Source organism: Lolium perenne, chromosome 7, assembly GCF_019359855.2.
Source record: "Lolium perenne isolate Kyuss_39 chromosome 7, Kyuss_2.0, whole genome shotgun sequence".
NCBI classification, from domain to species: Eukaryota; Viridiplantae; Streptophyta; class Magnoliopsida; order Poales; family Poaceae; genus Lolium; species Lolium perenne.
Genome location: NC_067250.2, coordinates 76425218 through 76438935, shown reverse-complemented (window position 1 = coordinate 76438935; position 13718 = coordinate 76425218). Strand labels below are relative to the sequence as shown.

The following is a 13718-nucleotide window of genomic DNA, read 5'->3' as shown; positions in this document are numbered from 1 at the left end:
TGGAGGAATCGTGTTCCTCCTTGTCCCACGTCATCGGGGCGAGAATGTCGTGCGCCGCCAACGAGCCCCACTCCGGCGTCGGCTCGCGGGAGGAGGAGGAGTCGGAGAAGACCGACGAGGTGGAAGAGGAAGAAGAGGAAGACATGGCTATGGGAGATTGGGGGTTTTTTGGGTGCCGATGGCCAGAACAGAGCAAGATGATGAAGCGGCAAACTGCTCAGAGCGGTTAAATAAAGGGGCTATAGTAGAAATTCAATGCCACAGCAGTTTCCGAGGAGGCGGTGCCCAAAGACAACGGTCAAATCACGCATCATCTTCTTCTGTCGGGTGCGCGTCATCTTCACGGTAGAGACTGAAACATGTCTCCTTCTAATGTTCTTCTCCTTGATTGATCTTGTTCATCTTGAATCAGCATCATCTTCTTCTGTCGGGTGCGCGTCAGCGCTCCCGATGGGAGTAGCCCCCGAGTCATCGGCGACGAGGTGTTATCACCAGAATTTGACCAAGTCAGAGGTGGGCCACGATCAAGATGGGCTTGAAGATTATATACGGAAGAAATACGTGGATCGGCCTTATATGCAAAGTTGGGCTAGATTGCCCATATATCTGTAATATAGTAGATCGTATCTTAGATAGAGTTTTACCCGTGCACGGTTAGGTGCACGCCTAAGTTAGAAAGTCCCCTGGACTATAAATATGTATCTAGGGTTTATGGAATAAACAACAACCAACGTTCAACCAACAAATCAATCTCCGCGCATCGCCAACTCCTTCGTCTCGAGGGTTTCTACCGGTAAGCATCATGCTGCCTAGATCGCATCTTGCGATCTAGGCAGCAGAAGCTTTATGTTGTTCATGCGTTGCTCGTACTGAAGCCTTTTTGATGGCGAGCAACGTAGTTATCATAGATGTGTTAGGGTTAGCATAGTTCTTCGCGTAATATGCTATCGTAGTGCAACCCTTGCATATCTAGCCGCCCTTACACCTATCTTAGGTGTAGGGGCGGCACCCCGCTTGATCATTATTTAGTATATCCGATCTGTTACGGTTGCTCCTTGTTCATCAAGGATTAGTTTAATATCTGCAATAGTTAGGCCTTACAAAGGGTTGGAGGATCCAGCGGCACGTAGGGTGTCGTTTGCTAGTCCTAGACAGGATGTTCCGGGGATCAACCTCGTGTTGGTTTTTAGGCCCTATCTAGGATCGGCTTACGATCACCGTGCGTGGCCGCGAGGCCCAATCGTGAGTAGGATGATCCAATTATGCGGTGAAAACCCTAAATCGTCGTAGATTGAATTAGCTTTATCTTGATCAAGCAGGACCACCATATATTCGTGCACCCCGTACGAATCATGGGTGGATCAGCTCCTTGAGCCGATTCACAGGATAACCTGAGAGCCGATCGAGGCTCGTATTTAATGTTTACGTGTATGCCATGCAGGAAACTAAGCGAGGCATCTCCATCACCTTCCTGACCAGGTATAGGTCAGGTGGCACGCCCTTGCATCAGCATCGGACGTGTGTACCAGAGGCTTTGCGGGCCGTCGCTCGGAGGGACCTGGGCCAGCCGCAGCCCTAGGTTGTTCCCGGCTCTACTGTGTTGCCCGTTGCTGCCCGCCGGTGGGTTTTGACCGCAACACGAGGGCCGGGATACGTCGGCGATGTTGGTGTTGTTTCTATGCACGAATCTTGGCGGGACGAGGATATGGATGAGCGCGAGATTCTCCGAAGTGGCTTACATCCGATAGTCGCGTCCGTGGAAGGTCAAGAACGGTGGCAAGCGAAATCGAGCACGGCATCACGGTGGCGTCCATGCGTGACAGAGGTTGAAGACGACGCCCACGTAACGTTGAGTAGTTATCGGGCTGGACCGACTTGTGGTCTTGCCCGGGTTGGTGTTGGGCTGAAACTGGGTTGTGTGTTGGGCTGCGGTGTTGGGCTTGGCTAGACAGGTGATAACGCGTGAAGCACACGTCCGTTGGGAACCCCAAGAGGAAGGTGTGATGCGTACAGCAGCAAGTTTTCCCTCAGTAAGAAACCAAGGTTATCGAACCAGTAGGAGATGAAGGCCACGTGAAGGTTGTTGGTGAAGGAGTGTAGTGTGGCGCAACACCAGGGATTCCGGCGCCAACGTGGAACCTGCACAACACAATCAAAATACTTTGCCCCAACTTAACAGTGAGGTTGTCAATCTCACCGGCTTGCTGTAAACAAAGGATTAAACGTATGGTGTGGAGAACGATGTTTGTTTGCAAAGAACAGCAGAGAACAATGATTGCAGTAGATTATATTTCAGATGTAAAAGAATGGACCAGGGTCCACAGTTCACTAGTGGTGTCTCTCCAATAAGATAAATAGCATGTTGGGTGAACAAATTACAGTTGGGCAATTGACAAATAGAGAGGGCATAACAATGCACATACATATCATGATGACTAATATGAGATTTACTTAGGGCATTACGACAAAGAACATAGACCGCTATCCAGCATGCATCTATGCCTAAAAAGTCCACCTTCGGGTTAGCATCCGCACCCCTTCCAGTATTAAGTTGCAAACAACAGACAATTGCATTAAGTACTGTGCGTAATGTAAACAATACAAATATCCTTAGACAAAGCGTTGTTGTTTTATCCCTAGTGGCAACAGCACATCCATAACCTTAGAACTTTCTGTCACTGTCCCAGATTCAATGGAGGCATGAACCCACTATCGAGCATAAATACTCCCTCTTGGAGTCACAAGTATCAACTTGGCCAGAGCCTCTACTAGCAACGGAGAGCATGCAAGATCATAAACAACACATATATGATAGATCAATAATCAACTTGACATAGTATTCCATATTCATCGGATCCCAACAAACACAACATGTAGCATTACAAATAGATGATCTTGATCATGATAGGCAGCTCACAAGATCTAAACATGATAGCACAAGAGGAGAAGACAACCATCTAGCTACTGCTATGGACCCATAGTCCAAGGATGAACTACTCACGCATCAGTCCGGAGGCGGGCATGGTGATGTAGAGTCCTCCGGGTGATGATTCCCCTCTCCGGCAGGGTGCCGGAGGCGATCTCCTGAATCCCCCGAGATGGGATTGGCGGCGGCGGCGTCTCTGGAACTTTTCTCGTATCGTGGCTCTCGGTAATAGGGTTTTCGCGACGGAGAGAATATATAGGCGAAGGGGCAGAGTCGGGGGACGCTCGAGGGGCCCACCCCATAGGGCGGCGCGACCAGGGGTGGGGCCGCGCCCCCCTAGGGTGTGGCCGCCTCGACGCCCCTCTTCGTCTCCTCTTCGGACTTCTGGAAGGCTCCGTGGAAAATAAGACCGTGGGCTTTTGTTTCGTCCAATTCCGAGAATATTTCCTGTGTAGGATTTATGAAACCAAAAACAGCAGAAAACAGGAACTGGCGCTTCGGCATCTTGTTAATAGGTTAGTGCCGGAAAATGCATAAAAATGATATATAGTGTATATAAAACATGTGAGTATTATCATAAAACTAGCATGGAACATAAGAAATTATAGATACGTTTGAGACGTATCAAGCATTCCCAAGCTTAGTTCCTACTCGCCCTCGAGTAGGTAAACGATAACAAGGATAATTTCTGAAGTGACATGCTACTATCATAATCTTGATCAATACTATTGTAAAGCATATGAGATGAATGAAGTGATTCAAAGCAATGGTAAAGACAATGACTAAACAACTGAATCATATAGCAAAGACTCTTCATGAATAGTACTTTCAAGACAAGCATCAATAAGTCTTGCATAAGAGTTAACTCATAAAGCAATAAATTCTTAATAGAAGGTTTTGAAGCAATACAAAGGAAGATATAAGTTTCAGCAGTTGCTTTCAACTTCAACATGTATATCTCATGGATAATTGTCAACACAAAGTAATATGACGAGTGCTAATAAGCAAGTATGTAGGAATCAATGCACACAATTGACACAAGTGTTTGCTTCTAAGATAGAAAGAAGTAGGTAAACTGACTCAACATAAAATAAAAGAAAGGCCCTTCGCAGAGGGAAGCAGGGATTACTTATGTGCTAGAGCTTTTTATTTTGAAAACATGGAAACAATTTTGTCAACGGTAGTAATAATTCATATGTGTTATGCATAAAACATGCTATAAGTTGCAAGCCTCATGCATCGAATACCAATAGTGCTCGCACCTTGTCCTAATTAGCTCGGATTTCCATGGATTATCATTGCATTACATATGTTTCAACCAAGTGTCACAAAGGGGTACCTCTATGCCGCCTGTACAAAGGTCCAAGGAGATAGATCGCATTTGATTTCTCGTTTATGCTAAATCTCAACTTAAGGACATCCATACCGGGACAACACAGAAAACAGATAATGGACTCCTCTTTAATGCTTAAGCATTCAACAACAGATAATATCCTCATAAGAGATTGAGGATTAATGTCCAAACTGAAACTTCCACCATGATACATGGCTTTGGTTGGCGGCCCAATGTTCTTCTCTAACAATATGCATACTCAAACCATTTAATCATGAAAAATCACCCTTACTTCAGACAAGACGAACATGCATAGCAACTCACATGATATTCACCAAAAGTGTAACAGTTGATGGCGTCCCCAGAAACATGGTTACCGCTCAACAAGCAACTTATAAGAAATAAGATACATAAGCGACATACTCTTTACCACAATAGTTTTAAGCTACTTTCCCATGAGCTATATATTGCAAAGAAAAGGAATGAAATTTTTAAAGGTAGCACGCAAGCAATTTACTTTGGAATGGCAGAGAAATACCACATAGTAGGTAGTTATGGTGGACACAAATGGCATAGGTTTTGGCTCAAGGTTTTGGATGCACGAGAAGCATTCCCTCTCAGTACAAGGTTTGGGCTAGCAAGGTTGTTTGAAGCAAACACAAGTATGAACCGGTACAGCAAAACTTACATAAGAACATATTGCAAGCATTATAAGACTCTAGACTGTCTTCCTTGTTGTTCAAACACTTTTACCAGAAAATATCTAGACTTTAGAGGGACCAATCATGCAAACCAAATTTCAAAAAGCTCTACAGTAATTCTCCACTAATAGGTTCAAACTACATGATGCAAGAGCTTAAACATGATCTATTTGAGAGCTCAAAACAATTGCCAAGTATCAAATTAGTCAAGACCATATACCAATTACCACATGAAGCATTTTCTATTTCCAACCAAATAGCAATAAACGAAGCGGTTTTCACCCTTCGCCATGAACATTAAAAGTAAAGCTAAGAACACCAGTGTTCATATGAACAAGCGAAGCGTGTCTTTCTCCCACACAAGGAATGCTAGGATCCGATTTTATTCAAACACAAACAAAAATAAAAACATACGGACGCTCCAAGTAAGCACATAAGATGTGACGGAATAAAAAATATAGTTTCACTAGAGGTGACCTGATAAGTTGTCGATGAAGAAGGGGATGCCCAGGCATCCCCAAGCCTAGATGCTTGAGTCTTCTTGAAATATGCAGGGATGAACCACGGGGGCATCCCCAAGCTTATACTTTTCACTCTTCTTGATCATATTATATCATCCTCCTCTCTTGACCCTTAAAAACTTCCTCCACACCAAACTCAAAACAATCTTATTAGAGGGTTAGTGCATAATCAAAATTTCACATGTTCAGAGAGGACACAATCATTCCTAACACTTCTGGACATTACCCAAAGCTACTGAAAGTTAATGGAGCAACGAAATCCACTCAACACAGTAAAAGAGGCAATGTGAAATAAAAGGCAGAATCTGTCAAAACAGAACAGTCCGTAAAGAAGAATTTTTTCGAGGCAATTAACATGCTCAGATGAAGAAGCTCAAATTTAATGAAAGTTGCGTACATATATAAGGATTACTCATGATTTTTCGCAGATTTTTCTGAGTGTCCTACAGATAGATCTACTCAAATTTGTGACAGCTAGAAATCTGTTTCTGCGCAGAAATCCAAATCTAGTATCAACCTTACTATCAAAGACTTTACTTGGCACAACAATGCAATAAAATAAATATAAGGAGAGGTTGCTACAGTAGTAACAACTTCTAAGACACAAATGTAAAACAAAAATTGCAGAAATAAAATAATGGGTTGTCTCCCATAAGCGCTTTTCTTTAACGCCTTTCAGCTAGGCGCAGAAGGTGTAAATCAAGTATTATCAAGAGATGAAACATCAACATCATAATTTGTTCTAATAATAGAATCAAAAGGTAACTTCATTCTCTTTAGAGGGAAGTGTTCCATACCTTTCTTAAGAGGGAATTGATATTTAATATTTCCTTCCTTCATATCAATAATAGCACCAACAGTTCGAAGAAAGGGTCTTCCCAAAATAATAGGACAAGATGCATTGCATTCAATATCCAAGACAACAAAATCAACGGGGACAAGGTTATTCTTAACTGTAATGTGAACATTATCAATCCTCCCCAAAGGTTTCTTTATAGAATTATCAGCAATATTAACATCCAAATAACAATATTTCAACGGCGGCAAGTCAAGCATATCATAGAGTTTCTTAGGCATAACAGAAATACTTGCACCAAGATCACATAAAGCATTACAATCAAAATCATTGACCTTCATTTTAATGATGGGCTCCCAACCATCTTCCAACTTCCTAGGAATAGAAGTTTCAAGTTTTAATTTCTCTTCTCTAACTTATATGTGAGCATTTGTAATATGTTTTGTAAAGACCAAATTTATAGCACTAGCATTAGGACTTCTAGCAAGTTTTTGCAAGAACTTAATAACTTCAGAGATATGACAATTATCAAAATCTAAACCATTATGATCTAAAGCAATGGCATCATTGTCCCCAATATTCTGAAAAATTTCAGTACTCTTATCACAAACAGTTTCAGCAGTTTCAGGCAATTTTGCACGCTTTGTATTAGGAGTAGAAACATTGCCAACACCAATTATTTTACCATTGATAGTAGGAGGTTTAGCGACATGTGAAGCATCAACATTACTAGTTGTGGTAATAGTCCAAACTTTAACTACATTATTTTCTTTAGCAAGTTTTTCTTATCTTTCCCACCTAGCATGCAATTCAGCCATCAATCTAATATTTTCATTAATTCGAACTTGTATAGCGTTTGCTGTAGCAAATGACTTAATATCTTTATCTTCATTAGGCATAACTTTCAATTTTAAAAGATCAACATCAGCAGCAAGACTATCAACCTTAGAAGCAAGAACATCAATTTTACCAAGCTTTTCTTCAACAGATTTGTTAAAAGCAGTTTGTGTACTAATAAATTCTTTAAGCATGGCTTCAAGACCAGAGGGTACACTCCTACTATTGTTGTAAGAATTATCATAAGAATTACCATTACCATTACCATTATTAGAAGGATATGGCCTATAGTTGTTACCAAAATTATTCCTATAAGCATTGTTGTTGAAATTACTATTTTTAATGAAGTTCACATCAACATGCTCTTCTTGAGCAACCAATGAAGCTAAAGGAACATTATTAGGATCAACATTAGATCTACCATTAACAAGCATAGACATAATAACATCAATCTTATCACTCAAGGAGGAGCTTTCTTCAACAGAATTTACCTTCTTACCTTGTGGAGTCCTTTCAGTGTGCCATTCAGAGTAGTTGATCATAATATTATCAAGAAGCTTTGTTGCGGCACCCAAGGTGATGGACATAAAAGTACCTCTAGCAGCTGAATCGAATAGGTTCCTCGAAGAAAATTTTAATCCTGCATAAAAGGTTTGGATGATCATCCAAGTAGTCAGTCCATGGGTAGGGCAATTCTTTACCAAAGATTTCATTCTTTCCCACAACCTTAGAACTCTCTGTCACTGTCCCAGATTCAATGGAGGCATGAACCCACTATCGAGCATAAATACTCCCTCTTGGAGTCACAAGTATCAACTTGGCCAGAGCCTCTACTAGCAACGGAGAGCATGCAAGATCATAAACAACACATATATGATAGATTGATAATCAACTTGACATAGTATTCCATATTCATCGGATCCCAACAAACACAATATGTAGCATTACAAATAGACGATCTTGATCATGATAGGCAGCTCACAAGATCTAACATGATAGCGCAATGAGGAGAAGACAACCATCTAGCTACTGCTATGGACCCATAGTCCAAGGATGAACTACTCACACATCAATCCGGAGGCGATCATGGTGATGAAGAGTCCTCCGCGAGATGATTCCCCTCTCCGGCAGGGTGCCGGAGGCGATCTCCTGAATCCCGCGAGATGGGATTGGCAGCGGCGGCATCTCTGGAACTATTTCCGTATCGTGGCTCTCGGTAATAGGGTTTTCACGACGGAGGGAATAAATAGGCGGAAGGGCAGAGTTGGAGGCGGCGCAGGGGCCCCACACCATAGGCCGGCGCGGGCCCCATGCTGGCCGCGCCGCCCTATGGTTACAGGCCCTTGTGGCCCCACTTCGTATGCTCTTCGGTCTTCTGGAAGCTCCGTGGAAAAATAAGACCCTGGGCGTTAATTTCGTCCAATTCCGAGAATATTTCCTTTGTATGATTTCTAAAACCAAAAACAGCAGAAAACAGCAACTGGAGCTTCGGCATCTTGTTAATAGGTTAGTGCCGGAAAATGCATAATAATGACATAAAGTGTGTATAAAACATGTGAGTATCATCATAAAAGTAGCATGGAACACAAGAAATTATAGATACGTTTGAGACGTATTAGGACCAAAGGCCATTTTTCGATGTGTTGTTCACTGCACGCGCAAAATGACCCTTTGGTCCCGGTTTGTGGCATGAACCGGGACCAAAGGCAATTTTGTATGTGCCCTTTTAAATTATTTTTGTTTTTCGCCTTATTTCAAATCAAAAAATGACATATGATATATCAAAATATTCAGAAAATAAATCTCTATGTAATAAAAGTATAATTTATTAATTTTGAACATTTAAATATTTACATTCCTTAAGAATATGAATTTTAATAACTTATGAATTTGAATATGAAGTGAATTTTTCAAATAATTTCGTTTCCCGCCTTATTTCAAATCAAAAAACAACATATGGTTGGTAAATTTCCCGCCAAGACGCCGCGCGGGAAAGTTTCCCGCCACGACGCCTCTATAAATAGCTCCTACGTCCCCATCTCCCACTTCACTCACCGAACTCTAGCCCATTTCACAATGCCCCCAAAGCCGCACCCGCCGCCGATGGAGGTGGACCCGCAGCTCACCGAGATAGAGGAGTGGGAGGAGCTGCAGCGGCAGGAGGCGGCAGCTAGGAGGACAGCATCGGATGAGGTGGACCCGCAGCTCGCGAAGATAGAGGAGTGGGAGGAGGCGGCGCTAGAGGCTACCATAGAAGCATTTGAGAGGCATTGTCTCCAGGAGCTGCATAAGCGGCGGCGTGTGGCAGATCTAGATAGTGAGGAGATGCATAGGCGTCGTCGTGAGGAGAAGCTGCATCAGCAGCTGCGGCAAGAGGCGACATCCAGGAGGACAACAGCGGATGCGCGGAAGAACTAGTCGAAGTCGTTATTTTAGTTTAAATTTAGTTAACGTATCTAGTTAAATTCTAATAAAGTCGTAGTCGTTACTTTGGTTTAAATTTAGTTAACGTATCTAATTAAATTTCAATAAAGTTGTTGTCGCTTGTTTTAGTTTAAATTTAGTTTATATACCCCTTTTATCCCGGGTGGGGGCTCAAACTGGGTCAAAAGATGGGGGCTTAATCTGGAGAAGGAAGAAGAGGAACCCAGAGCTGGTGCCGTCATCGTGGCTGATGCTGATGATGAGGGGGAGGAAGAAGAGGAACCCAGAGCTGGTGGTGAGCATATGAAGGAAGAAGAGGAAGCCATAGCTGACCATGTAACCTTTAGTCCCAGCTGGTGGGTGCAACCCAGACTAAGGTGGTTTTAGAAGCCATGTACCAAACTGTCGGCGGGATAAGGACGTGCGGGCAACCATTAGTCACGGCTGGTGGGTATAACCAGGACTAAAGATGGTTTTTGTGTCATCTAACAAAATGTTCGGTGGGATAAGGACGTGAGGGTAACCTTTAGTCCCAGCTGGTGGGTGCAACCGGGACTAAAGCACTCGGCAGGATAAGGACGCGTGGGTGGACGTACTGCTCGACGAGATAAAGCATGTAGCGCACGACGCCCTGTCGAAAGAACAAGACAAAGTAAAAGCGGCGTCGTGCCTATAAAAGGAGCATCGATACGCCATGGCAAGCAGCTCAACAAGCCAACCTAGCAGGTAGGGAGAGTTCCATCCCATGGATGGAGGAAAGGGTTGGGAAATCTCCCATGGAGGAACTTCTCGAAGATGTCGGTTGTGCACACGCCCTACGGCATCTTCGGAAGTTCCGCCTCGGAATTTTTTTTCCTGCAAGCCCGTGAAAGACTCCATCTCCTCTAACAGTGTTGGGGAAAGGGTTGGGAAATCTCCTGTGCCGGAGCTTCTCGAAGATGTTATCCATCTTAATTGAAAATGCAAAAGCAGATAGACAAGTCAATGGTCTCATACCTCATCTAGTAGAGGTGGGATTTTAATTCTCCAATATGTGGATGACACTATTCTTTTTATGGAACATAATTTGGAAAAGGCAATGAATATGAAGCTCATTCTTTGTATTTTCGAACAAATTTCCGGGTTGAAAATCAACTTCCACAAGAGCGAAGTTTTTTGTTTCGGAAAAGCAAAAGATGTTCAACATCAATATATAAATCTCTTTGGTTGTGCAGCTGGAGTATTCCCTTTTAGATATTTGGGAATTCCAATTCATTACCGCAAGTTAAAAAATGGAGAGCGGAAGCCAATAGAAGATCGTTTTTAGAGAAAGCTTGCAAGTTGGGTGGGTAAGTTGCTTTCCTATGGGGATCGGTTGGTAATAATTAATTCAGTTTTAACTAGTCTTCCGATGTTCATGCTATCCTTTTTTTGAAATACCTAAAGGGGTTAGAAAAAGACTGGATTACTTTTGATCAAGATTTTTTTGGCAAAGTGATGGTCATAAGAGGAAGTATAGACTGACTCGATGGAACATCATTTGTCGCCCAAATGAACAGGGAGAATTAGGAGTAGAGGTACTTGATATTAAAAATAAGTGTCTATTAAGCAAGTAGCTTTTTAAACTCTTAATAGAACAAGCCGTATGGCAAGAGCTCATGCAAAATAAGTATCTACATTATAAAGTGTTGTCTCAAATAAAGTCAAAGCCTACAGATTCCCCTTTCTGGCGAGGGATAATAAAAGTAAAAGATGAGTTCTTCGATAGAGGGTCCTTCAGGGTAGGGAACGGTGAAGATACTCGTTTTTGGGAAGATTCATGGTTGGGGGACAAACCGTTAGGGCAACAATATCAAACCTTGTATAACATAGTTCATCATAAACAAGTTTCTGTTGCTCATATTATGCCTCAAGTGCCGTTGAACATAGGTTTTAGGTGTGCGCTTACAGAAACAAGAGCAGAAAGATGGCTTCATCTAGCCTGCCGTTTGATGGATGTCAATCTAACATCACAACCAGATGATTTTGTTTGGAAGCTAACAACGTCTAGTTCGTTCACTGTTAAATCTTTATATCTTGATCTTATGAATGACCACACTAGATTTTTGCGTAGATACATTTGGAAGATGAAAGTGCCTCTAAAGATTAGGATATTCATGTGGTTCTTGCATCGTAAGGTGTTACTTATCAAAGATAATTTAGCTAAGAGGAATTAGCAAGGTAGTAAAAAGTGTTGTTTTTGTGCACAAGATGAATCAATACAACACCTTTTTATATCTTGCCCGCTTGCAAAAATTGTGTGGAGAATTGTTTACATGGCCTTTAATATTATTCCACCTGCCAACATTACAAATCTGTTTGGAAACTGGTTAGCGGGTATTGAGAAGAAAGATAAAGTATAGATCCGAGTTGGTGTATGTGCTTTACTTTGGGCCATTTGAACATACGGAACGATTATATCTTTAACAATGCAAAATCTACTTCTTTTATGCAGGTAATACCGTTGGCTACTCATTGGATCCGTATGTGGTCCTTCCTGCAACCAACGTAGAAGCGAGAGGATTTGGTTGCTGGGTGAAACCGAATGGAGACGGTTGCTCGGGATTTATGCAGCCAGTGCAGCTGACGTTTTGATCTTAGAATAACATGTTAATGCAGTGTCATATCATATTTTCTAGTTTCTTTAGATGGTTGATACATTATCGACCAAGTGTGATCCGTGATGCAATATACTCTAAGACTTGGATTTTTTTAATAAATCAATAAAAGCTGCATGCATAAGAGGCTAGGGCTAGGCCTCCATTTTGAAGAAAAAAAAACGCACAAGCAATATATACTGTACCCTCGCTATATGTGCCCAGCGAAATCAGGCACACTGGTGGCAGTAGGCTAGCTTTTTCTTCTTTTTTCACGTCTTTGCACTTCGAAAGCCAGACCAAAGAAGAGAGAATGGAACGAAAGCAACGATAGGAGGGTGGATCAAGTTAATTTAGTCATGACGGCCAGCATCCTCTGCTTCTTTGTTCCGCTAGCTGCAAGTGCGCAACGCCCGCCCGAAAGCAAAAGCTAGCGCCTAGCTCGGAGCACAATCGCGGAACACAGGCTGATCGAATCGAGTGATTACACAACTTTACCTCGTGCGTACACAAAACTGCTCCCAAAGAGATTCTAGACGAGATCCATGGAAGAACACGGTCCCCTTTACCTTTCTCGCGTTCCGAGGCGTTCAAAGATACTACTTACCCAGGAACAATCTCTCGTAAGGCAGGCAACTGAAAGCAGCAATGTCACATGGCCACCTTTAGCAGCACACTACATAAAAACCATTAGTAGTACCAAGACGCAGACTGTGAGTAGTGAGCAACTGAGCAAGACTAGCTCGCGTCGCATCGCAGAGACCTGAGATTTCTCGGTGGCGGTGGAGAAGGAGAAACAAGATCAATGGCATCTCTGCCGCAGCCAATGCCATACAGCTACTACCCTTCCACCGGCTCCGTCCACCACGCCGGCAAGGCAGCGCCCGACGAGGGCAGAGGCTCCTTCGGGCCGGTGTTCGTGGTGCTCGCGGTCATCACCTTCCTTGCGACCGCCGCATGCATCTCCGGCCGGCTGTGCGGCCGGAGGTCGTCCTCGGCGTCCAGAGGAAAGTCCTCCTCTGCAGACGCGGAGAAGGGGTTGGGACAGAAGCATCCGCATCCTGTGGTGCCCATGAGGCCCCTGCCGAGCTCCCGCGCCACGGTCCACGACATGGTCGACGACGACGTTTTCGAGATCAAGTTCGCGCAGGTGAAGCCGCCGGAAATGGGACGAGATCAGAGAGACGGCACCGGCTGCGGCGGCGGCAGGGTGCAGGCGCTGCTGCCTCCGCTTCAGCTCGGCCTGCCGCGACAGTATGCGCCGCCACCAGGTTTCAGGTGTGCTCCTGCAAACGTTGCTGGTGTCCCGAGACAGGCGTCGCATCCCCAGGTGAGGGGTGCTGAGGAGAGCCGTGCAGGCCTCCGATGAAGAACCAAAGTAGATGAGGAATACACACGATTATTACAGATGTTTCACTCAATATATTACCGGTATGGTGTCCCGTAGTAATTCTTCAACGCTTGTGTAACTAGCTTTCGTTTTTCAAGTACTTACATTTCAGTACACCTCGGTCATGGATATGACTGAACGAGAATAAGTGTTGTTTATAAATCTCTGAAATACT

At 43.4% G+C, this 13718-nt stretch overlaps 1 protein-coding gene across 1 annotated transcript; it reads left to right on the top strand.

The window, feature by feature from the left end:
* The first annotated feature begins 12845 nt into the window (after positions 1–12845).
* On the top strand, positions 12846–13705 carry LOC127312972 (uncharacterized). The gene has a single exon (XM_051343521.2). The coding sequence runs from the start codon at positions 12959–12961 to the stop codon at positions 13520–13522; it is 564 nt and encodes a 187-aa protein (XP_051199481.1). The 5' UTR covers positions 12846–12958; the 3' UTR covers positions 13523–13705.
* Positions 13706–13718: the final 13 nt, after the last annotated feature.

Coding starts and splice junctions, on each gene's coding strand:
- LOC127312972 (XM_051343521.2), top strand. CDS start 12,959: ATGGCATCTCTGCCGCAGCCAATGCCATACAGCTACTACCCTTCCACC.